General features: G+C 51.5%; 1 protein-coding gene across 1 annotated transcript; it reads left to right on the top strand.

Moving 5' to 3' along the window:
- Positions 1–807: 807 nt before the first annotated feature.
- Positions 808–10,321, top strand: tfec (transcription factor EC; the record flags this gene model as incomplete). Its single annotated transcript, XM_080022225.1, has 8 exons — positions 808–1,006; positions 1,636–1,890; positions 2,595–2,696; positions 5,370–5,415; positions 6,891–6,947; positions 7,055–7,130; positions 8,233–8,380; positions 9,863–10,321. The coding sequence occupies exons 1-8, from the start codon at positions 947–949 to the stop codon at positions 10,319–10,321; spliced, it is 1,203 nt and encodes a 400-aa protein (XP_079878351.1). The 5' UTR covers positions 808–946.
- Between the last annotated feature and the right edge of the window lie 324 nt (positions 10,322–10,645).

The raw sequence follows: 10,645 nt of genomic DNA, 5'->3' as shown, positions 1-10,645 counted from the left end.
GGGTCTGACGGGCGTCAAAACAAATGCGTACGGCCCTCAGCGGCGAGATAATAAACATAACACACTGAATTGTATTTGACATTTCAGCGGGGGAAGGGGAATTCGTTCAGCACGACACCGACGAGGCCAGGTGCGATAACCCCTGGTCGCAGGTTTTTTCCTCTCTTCTTGTTAACGGTCGGTCATCATCATGATATCACCGCATTGTCGCCGACGACACACATTACCCCTTAGTTTCCACGGCGCTTCCCAAAATACCTAGCGGACCGTGAGCACATAAACAAGGTGGCACAATGAGAGCCTTTGTGGGTGGGGGACACAAACAAGAGGGACAAACTCTCTTAAAAATAGCCGACCCAAGGCCTTGTTGCGGAATGGAAAAGAATACAAATATAAAAGAGCCCTCAAAATAAATGCCCGTTATGACTTGAGACATTTACTCTATCAAATTGGCTAGATTGACATTAGTCAATGAATGAAGAAGCCCGGATATAAATGGCATCTGGGGAGTTATTTAAACCCCCCGCCGCGGAACAAGGGTCAATTGTGCTGCTACGGCCCCTGGAGCACGCAGCAGAGGAGTCCCGGAGACGACCTCCGATTGGCCGGTCTGACGAAAAAGGGCGGTGCAGATGAATTAGTGATAGGAGCTAAAAGCAGATATCCTGCAGTGATCAGACCGTGGGTGATCAGACGGCCCACTGTTTGAAGTGATTACCACGCTACGCCAGATAAAGGCCGATCCTCCGGCTTTGCGCCTAATTACTCCGCGCCGGGGGCCCCTTATAAAGACGCCGCGAAGGGGACGAGAGGGGACACTCTGTACCTAGCCCCGCAGATCAGCGGGACAAGCAGCGGCGGCAGGCTTGGAACCCCCTAACGGCGACCCCGCTGCCACGCCGAAAAAAAATAAAAAACAAACCGAAGATTATCTGCTTTCCTGAGAATGCCACACTTAACCGACTGTAGTTACTACACCATGCGGAATGCGACCAGAGCTTCAAATGTAAGGACGCCGGAGATTTGAGACGCACCGACTGTGCCGTTGTAACCGTTTGTCATGCTTTGTTTATTTCCGTGTCAAGTGTTTGATGTCAGCGCAATTTTAGATTTATTCAAAATGATTTGATGTGACATTTTTATTTGATTTATTTATTTATTTTTTTAATCGACAGGTTTAATCGAAGCCCCCGCTGCGGATTTGTTGAAACCGTAAACAAATTGAATTATTTAGTTCCCGTTTATGAAATAAACTAAACTCAGTGTTGGAAGGCTGTCGGAATGAGTTATTGCTTGTAGATGTTGTTTTCCATGTGGTAGGGACGACGGTCGGACATGACTCACTCTAGTTTCGGAGTTTGCTCAATCATCGACTGACAAAAACACTGAATTGCAGTAATTCCGTTGCGTACCGCCCGGCTCAATGTGGGAAATGCTCGACTGTTTAGTTTCCGTGTCTTCGGATCATCACATTCCCGGCGGCGGCGTGGCGCCCCTTGCCGCCGGTGCGCGTCTCGTCCGACTCAGCGCTCTTTCAGCCAAAAAAAAAACCAAAAAACCTTCGCCCAAAAACCACGCCTGCATTGGCGTCGTTTTGCCTGACGGCTCCGGCGTCCGCGCCCTCTGGCTCCGCAGGTCCAGAACCACCTGGAGAACTCCAAGTTCCACCTCCACCAGACCCAGAGTCAGCAGGTCAAGCAGTACCTCACGCTGGGCTCCAAGCTGGCGACGTCCGCCGGGCCGGGCCACGCCATCCCGCACCCCCACGCCCCCAGCCAGCCGCTGGCCGCCGTGCCCATCATGAGGAGCGGGCACATGCCCTCCGTCAGCGACGGCAGCAGCCCCAACAGCCCCGTCACCCTGCTCACGCTGGCCAATCACGACGGCGAGGTGAGTCGATCGGGCTTGGGATGACACGTGGTGGTTATATCCATGTCCCGTATTAAGCCTAAAATTCTGAAAAGCCTCGTTCGTTTGCAATGAAAGGTCAGTTTGAAGAAGTGAATGTGTGTCATAGATATTTGCGGATTAATGTACAAACTTTATTGTAGGGGTTTTGATTGGAAGGCCATGTAGGAACAGATGCACATTTTTGGGGGGGGGGATGGAAACGCGGGGCACGAGCATCAATAACGTCTACGGCTTCTCCTTGTTGTAATGGGGACAAACAAAAGCAAAACAAACCAAAAAAAAACAAAAAACAGGGTCTTTCAGCTCATCATCCGAAACAAGGCGATGCGTGTATTGATCTCTTTATCTCTCCGATGTGCTCGTCAATAACTTCAGACATGCAAAGTCTCGCTCGTCCAAAGGAGGGGACTGGTTTGATAACGGGCGGGGGTTGTTTTCCCAACCCGCGTCGCTCCCGCACATCAGACATGAGCCAAACCTGCCGGAGAACTCGCCCGGTGACTGGAGTCGTTTGGATTCCTGTTCGCGTCCCCCTCGGGCCGCTTCCATTTGAATGTCGAGGTTGACGAAAAAAAAAAGTTACAGCAATGCCGGGGCTTGGGAGGCCTTGGAGATCCGGTGTTTTTTCGGGTAACCGGCGGTCTGTTCCGCGAGCACACTGTGACGGCTGTTTCCTTTTTTAGTTTCCGATGGATGAAGTGATCGACGACCTAATCAGCCTGGAGTCCGGTTTCAATGACGGCGGCTTGGACTGCATGGAGTCCAACATCATCATGCAAAACAACGTAAGTATGGATCATATTAACTCTCATCTTGCTCTGACGAATACCAAATCACCCACGATGTAAAAAAACGATGCGGTTACCGCCTGCGGTGTGGAGGTCCTGGATATTGATTTTTACAAATGTTTTCACAAACTCCGCTCCTCTGCCGCCGCCTCGATCCCGTCGTCCGAGGTTTTTTTTTTTTCCCGGCGCTTTTAGGAGCTCGTCAGGGTCGTTTTCTCTGCCCGGCGCGCTAATGAAGGGCCCGGTTGGCTTTGGGGAAGAGGGGACCCGTCTTACTTTGAGGTCGGCTTAAGTCTCCGGATGAGTCAAAGTTCATTCGGCCGGGCTTCGGGCTTAGCGACATTTCTCACATTTCTCAAGGCCGCCGCAGATTAAGTGTAACGGCATTGTCCCTTAAACACAGCGGCAGATATTTAGTGACAGTATCACAATGGAGGGATAATCGGGGCAGAGAACAGGCCGGCGTTCCAAGGCTTGTTCAAAGCCTCACGGCTGTGAGCGGCTATGAAATTAGCGTGGTATTCTTTCTCAACCCCCTCCCCGCCCCGAAAAAGTCACAGCGGTTGAGCGCCGGATCGTAACAAAAAAAACAAAACAAAAAAAAGCCTCACTCAGATGAGGAATTCTGCTCCGGCGAATTGATAAAGCATGCGAAGATCGCGGCCAAAAAAAACAAACAAACAAACCAACAAAAAAAAAAAAAAAAAGCTTTCGCCATGCCAATCGCGGCGTGTCGGGAATTTCGAAAACCGCGGCCGGAGGTTTGACACGGGCGACAAGGCCTCCGACCGGAATGGACGGAATAGAAGAAAAACAAAAAACGGCGGCTCTAGTTTTCGAAGGCGCGGGCAAAATCAGGTCGAGCTCCCGAGACGGGCGAGAGAAATTGCAGACATCACACCGGAATTAAATTCAGGGTGTCGCCGGCACAGCAGCGCACGCGAGACTTGAGAGCGGCAGAGGGGGTCCAAAGAAAGAGAAACAGAATAAAAACGACAAAATGATGATGGTGGTGATGATGATGAGGGAGGGGGCGGCGGGCGGGCGGGCGGGGCGTGGGAGGTGGAGAGCGGCAGAGGTGGGCCCGGGAGGTTTGCAGGGGAGCTACTGAGGCATCGGATCGGAGCTAATGCGCCCGCTCCCCACGGGGCTTGAGCGGGAGACGCCGCCGCGCTTAAACGGATCAATTCGCCCTAATTAGTCGTAACGGTGCGTTGCGGCGCGGCGTTGCGCCGTGTCAACACATCCAGGAACACAGGCGGGGGGGAGAGGGATCTAAGTGATTGCGGTCGGAGCAGCCGGGGGAACCGTCTCAATCTTTCATTTTGATAAGCGTTTTTTTTTTTTTGTTGTTGTTTTTTTTTCCCCTCCTCCTTCCTCCTCCTCCTCCTCCTCCTCCTTTTTTTTATCTCCGTCCTCCATCTCGTTAAGATAATAAGGGGGAAAGCGAAACCACGTACAGATATTGGATTTTCTCCGCGGCTCTGTCCCTCTTGTGTCCCTCCGCTTCTCATCTCCCCGCTCCCTTCTTTTAAAAACCCCCTCTCCCCCTCCCGAAGTCGACCTTCATCCTTATCCAGATCTTAAAACTTCCCCGGCGTCTGATCTGTCTCACACGCCCGCGAAGATTGGCTTAAAATCGACGGTTAGCGCCCGTCTTTTTGTCGCCTTTTATTTATTTTTATTTTATTTTCCCTCCCCAGAAACACACAAATGCGGTGAATTAGACACGCGTCCTCTCTATCGCACGCCACAACGCCGCATTCCGCCGGGGCCAGTGAAAAGGCGTCGTTATCGGAGGGAGCGGAGCGTGTTTTCCCAGGGAGGACGGGGCCGTCTAGGAAAAACAGTTTTGCCACTGTTCGGCCAGTTGATCCATCTCGCCTTTTCATCCGAGGGGGACGCTATTTTGGGCACACAGCCCCTCTCTGTGCTCGGAGCCCTTTCAAACCCAGGGGTTCCCATAATGGTGGTCTTAGTAGATCAAGGCCCCTGCGCCGGGTCAAGTAAAGCCCGGGGCGGCCGCCAGGCAAACCCTGGCTGCAAGGCGCCGGCCTGACCAAGATACATGTACATTACATAGGATGATTGATTTTTAAGATAAGATAATGTAACTTAATTGATTCAAGAGAGGGATTCAGATGTTAGGGCAGCCGTTTGCTGCAGCTCACTGTGGCAGTAATAATAATAATAATAATAACAATAAAAATAATAATAATAATAATAATAATAATAATAATAATAATAATAATAATAATAATAATAATAATAATAACGGCATTATAATAACACTTACAGTATAGCCCCTGGTGAGGACCACAGAGACATTGTTGTCCCCTGGTGCGGGAGACAAGCCGGGGCCCCCGGGCCCCCACACGGTCCCCAGCAGGGCCCTGCTCGCTCCCGTCATGTTTGTCATAATGACAAAGTCCTTGAAGAAGAGCCTTTCAAAATGAGTAACCAAGGCACATCCTGCAGTGCTTGAACAACTGTTTGTGTTTTGGGGGGGGGGGTGAAAGACAAGTGAATGGAATGCAGCCTTTTGTCCTTCTGGACCGGCTTGATTCCCCTTTGAATGACCGTCTTCTTATCTTGTTTTCTCTCCTCCCTTCCTTCCCTCCCTCCTTCCTCCCTCCCTCCCTCCCTTCCTTCCTTCCTTCCTTCCTTCAGGTGTCCCTCAGTAGCAGCATGCTGGACATCTATGGGGGTGAACAAGGTATCAGTTCCACCTCTAACCCCACAGAGCTCACTGTAAAAAGGGAATACCCAGGTATGCACTCATACCAAGGCACCCAGCGCATAGACAAAGTGAAGGAGTTAACGCGATCCGACGGCAAAATTATACACATCTGCGCTGTAAAAAAACCCCAAAAAACCTTATAAAAACTCGAGCCACCACGTGTCCTAGATTGAGCTGGAGGCAGTTTCTAAATTGGATGGAAATCAACGAAGACATTAACAGTCTCTCATGAAAACAGAACTCATCGAAAGGAAGAAAATATGTCAATAATGCCAAAAAAAAATAATAAAAAAAAACCACTCTTCGAACCGCTCACTTTGACCCATTTCAGCGACGTGCTCCGCGACCAACAAATCCCGACACCTTAGCGCTGGAAAGGGACAAAAACTGCGTTTCGCTCTGTTTGGTCTATTTAGAGATGTTAAAAAAAGAGCTCCAAACATGTTCTCATTCTTCCAAATGCCTTCTAAATGCGTTCTAATTGTGTGCCCCCCCCCCCCGCCACCCCCTGCCGGAATCCAATTTGAGGTGTCGGGCACGCAGGGAAAAGAAGAATGTGTTAACTCACGGCTAAGTCGCGCCCCCCCCCCCCTCCCAAAAAAAAGTGTCCCGTGTGCGCGGCCAACAGTCGTGCCACTGTCGTCAGATGGGAGCCGCTGGCCAGGGCGTCACGGGCTGTGGAAACGTGTGGACTTTTGTGTCGCGCGGCCGGGGACATAAAGGGGCCCTTTCAGACGCGTCTTATTATTGTCACGCATCAAGCGGAGGAGGCCCCTAATTGATTTAGGAAATCGAAAAGGATGCCCGCGGAACTCCTCACTCTCAATGAGAAAATAACCAAAATTGCCATCTGTTTCATTTGGGGAGACAATGGGCTGCTCTACAGGGTTTGAGATGTCTTGATTGAATCAACTGTGACAAATTGGGAAATCCAATCTCAGGTCCCCAATTATGTAATTTGGAAGAATGCGAATGCAAATATGGAAAGCATCGGCATTTTCTCCCCCCCCCCCGCTCGGGAGAGATTAACGAATTTACTAAACTGTCTTAATTATGGGCTAAATAGTAACCAAAAAAAAAAAAAGGACACACAGATTTTCACAATGAGCTACAGAGATGCCGGAGAGGATAAATTGGGCCCTTTCAGTGCGTGCGTGTGTGTGTGTGTGTGTGTGTCTGTGTGGTGGTGGGGAGGGGGGGTGGGGCGGGGGTCTGTGTGTCTGCGTGTGTGTGAGGAGGTCATTCTTGCGGCGTAGACCAATACAGGGCGAAACCGCGCTCTCCGGCTGACCCCCGGTCCTCTGAGTCAGAGGCCGTTCCCAAAAATAACCGATTGTCCGCTCGCTGACTGGAGCGTCTGTGGCGCTTTCTGCCGAATTTTCCGCGTCAGGGCCTCCGAACGAGCGGGCGCATGGCTAATCGATCTGCCCCCCCCCCCTCTGACTTTCCAGAGCATGACACCAGAGTGATGGCCAAAGAAAGACAGAAGAAAGACAACCATAATTTGAGTAAGTGCCCACGACTCTTCCGACTCAACGACTCATGGCCCCCGGGGACATGGGCTCCGGGGGCCCCTCCAGTGCATCCACTGACCCCCTCGTTCTGCCTGTTTCAGTTGAAAGGCGGCGGCGATACAACATCAACTACAGGATCAAGGAGCTGGGCACGCTCATCCCCAAGTCCAACGACCCGTAAGTCCCGCGCTTTTGTCGTTGAAAATGCCGCGTGGCTGTAAAATTATTATTATTTTTTTTTCCCCGCGCCCCCCACCGCCGATCCGCGGACGGTATTGCGCCGGGGCCGTGGCAGCGGCTGAATGAAGCTCCCTGTCAGGGAAAAAGCATATATAGGATTATAGGACACAAAGACACTCGGCTGTTGTTCATTGAATTCCAAATGACTACACGAGCACATTTCGCTCATATTTCAAGGGCGCACTCGAACGCCCATTGTCGAACGGCACGGCCTCTCTCCCCGGGGCCGCCGTCGTCCGGGGCTCCGAGCTCGGGCGACAAAGAAAAAAGCCCGGCGTCTTTGAGAGCCGCCCGGCGCCATTCGAATAAAAGTTCGGGGGCACAATCGGCACGTTGGGGCGGAAGACGGAGCGGTAATGAAATCCACGGGCCGTCTTTTGGCAATTGAACTTTGCCTCGAATTCAAATCGAAGGTTGCACCCGTCGTCACGCCATTAACGCCGCATAAAAAGAGATTATTAGCGCTGATCAGACCAATGTCTCACTCGCGTGGAAGAAGGGACGATTTATTTTTTTATTTTCTTTGCTCCAACCGCCTTTTTCCTCTTTAAAAAAAAAAAAAAAAAAAAAGTAATAATATCCGAGAACGAACGACTTGCACTCTGGCACCTCAAGTCCATTCTCCATTTTCTTCCCTCTCTTCGCACTTACCTTTTTTTTTTTACCTTCACCCATTTCTACCCGGGGATTAATTTTACCGAGCAACTAGGTACGAGAATGGACTTTCCTCACACGTACTTAACTATTCTATTAAAATTTCTATTCAGCGTCGCCGCGCACTGTCCGAGGATGAATAATTGCCTCGTGTAAATCACCATTTCTTATTCATATTGTAAAAGGAAGAAAAAAAAAAAAGTCTTTCTGCTTTAAAGTCCACCCTGCCCCCGCCCCCCCACCCCCCACCCCCACCCCTCTTTTTTTTTTTTTTTTTTACATTTTGGAGAACATTCTGCTGACGCTGGGAGGTTCTGGGAGGGGGGGGGGTAAAAAATAATAATAAAAAAAAGGGTTATCGTCTATGTTTCTCTCCTCCCGGCAGCGACATGCGCTGGAACAAAGGCACCATCCTGAAGGCCTCGGTGGAGTACATCAAGTGGCTGCAGAAGGAGCAGCAGCACGCCCGGGAGCTGGAGAGCCGGCAGAAGAAGCTGGAGCAGGCCAACCGCCGGCTGCTGCTCAGGATCCAGGTAGGCAGGGACAGCCAGGGACAGCCAGGGACGGCCAGGGACGGCGGTCCGTCTGGTTGGATGCGACCCTTTAATAAAAACACACGTGCGCACTCAAAGAACAAAAAAGAAAATAATATTAAAGTGGTAATCCATAACGCCGCCTGGTGTCGGCGTGGCCGAGGCCAGCTCGCCGGGCGCGCTGTGAGAATGTTTCAAATTCCCGCTTTTGGAAAAAAAAGGCAATAATGGAAACTCGCTTTGTGTTGCAAGATCGTTATTGCAAGGCTGAACCGCCGGCTCTTTGGTTCCTTTGATTCATTTGGTGGAACGCGCGGTAAGCGAGGGAGGACTTCCTGCGAACAATGGAATTCTCCCAAGAGCCGTTTCCATTCGTTTGGACTCACCGCAGCTGCCTTTCAATTGCCCAATCTTTGCTTTCTTTGCTGGGAAAGGCGGACCCCCGCCACCGAGGACGCATTGAAGGGGTGATGGATACGGGATAATGTCAAAAAGATATGATTTTTAAACAAAATGATTTAAAAAAATTTTTACATTTAAAATTACGTCACAAATTTGAGAATATTGGGTTGTTTTTTTTAAAAATTAGAATAGTACTGCAAACGGTACAGGGCTAGTGTCTCTGAATCAAAAATCAGATGTTTGCCTAAAGTGCGCTAGATTTCCAGAGTTTAATTTAAGACGTGTAGTCCACTTTTGTGCTCAGAGATCATTGTTGGTGTATTATTTTTGGTTTTCATTCCCATAGTCTCATAAAAGAACCCATTTTTGGTTATTTGAACTCCGGAGCCGGAGTCTTATCAACGGTCACACGTGTACAACTCAAATTGAGTTCATCATGCGAGTTCATCGCAAAGACCAAAATCTGCTGTTTCCACTGAGCCGTGGTTAAACAAAGGAAAGTGCGGCAACTTGACAAGATCCGTGAGAGCTTGTGAACCGTGAACCCGTTTCCAGACTATCCGGTGGAGTTGAAATGGGGAAGTGTCGCAACAGACAAGCGGGTGTTGCCTCGAACCCAACAGAAACCAAAATCCACGCCGCTCAGGGAGAGGCCGCGTGGGAGAACTGCCGGGTTGAGCAAAAGGAGGGAGGAGGCGCCGGCCAAGGCTTCTCATAGCGCCGCGCCTTGTTATCACGGCCGGGCGGCGGCGTTATCACGGAATGTAGATACCCGGCGCAGGTGCTGCGCTCAGCAGTTTGCCCTGGAATGACGCGCAGCGAGGAGGAGGAGGAGGAGGAGGAGGAGGAAAGAGGCCGATTGTTGTCGGGAGACACTTGGACAAAGGGCAAAGAAACGACCGTCTGTTGTCGGAACCGGAGAATGCGATGGTTGGGTTTGGGGCCATTGTTTTTAGGGTCAGACGACAATATGCGTCAGTTAATGGTCGCGGTGAAAGGGAATAAATGAAAAAAAAATACTGCCGGGAATCCAGGCTGGAGATCTACGGTGCTAATCCTATAAATCTCCTTTTTCCTCAGGAGCTGGAAATGCAAGCGCGAGCCCACGGGCTGCCCAACATGGCCGCCGCCCTGGGAACCGTCGAGCTGTCCTCCCACCTCCACAAGCAGCAGCCGCAGCAGCAGCAGCAGCTGCAGCCCCCCCAGGTCCAGCAGCAGCCCCTCTACCAGGAGGACCTGAACGGCGACTACCTCCAGAGGACGGGCGCCGCGGCCGGCATGCCCGCCGGCGCCGGCGGGCCGCAGGACCACGTCGGCGGCGCCGAGTCCTCCACCACCTTCTCCGACCCGCTGTCCCACTTCACTGACTTCTTCAGCGCCACGCTCAAGGAGGAGCACCGGCTGGACGAGATCCTGATGGACGACCCGCTGTCGCCGTTCGGCGCCGACCCGCTGCTCTCGGCCGGCTCCCCCGGCGGCCGCTCCAAGCGCACGAGCCGCAGGAGCAGCTTCAGTTCGGACGACGACGACGACCTATGATGGACCCCCCCCCCCATCATCGGTCCCCCCTGTTCTACTGACTCTGGCGTGGGCCCGCCTCCTCCGACGGCGCCTGGAACCACGGCCCACGGCTGGGCGCGCCCCGCCCCCTCACGGACCATGGCGCAAGCGAGCGTCTCTTCCTCCCCGACAGAGCCAACGCAGAGGCAGACTCATCCAAAAAAAAAAGAAAAAAAAGGGAGACGTTTTATTATTAAACTTATCGATGACAATTTCTACTGTTGTTCGGCCGTGACACATGTACAGTGTAGATATAACACACACTTTGTTTCTGTTTTTTGTTTTTGTACGACGCTTTCTGAA

The sequence above is a fragment of the Zeus faber genome (assembly GCF_960531495.2).
Source record: "Zeus faber genome assembly, chromosome: 21".
NCBI classification, from domain to species: domain Eukaryota; kingdom Metazoa; phylum Chordata; class Actinopteri; order Zeiformes; family Zeidae; genus Zeus; species Zeus faber.
This window is presented reverse-complemented; position numbering and strand designations above follow the sequence as displayed.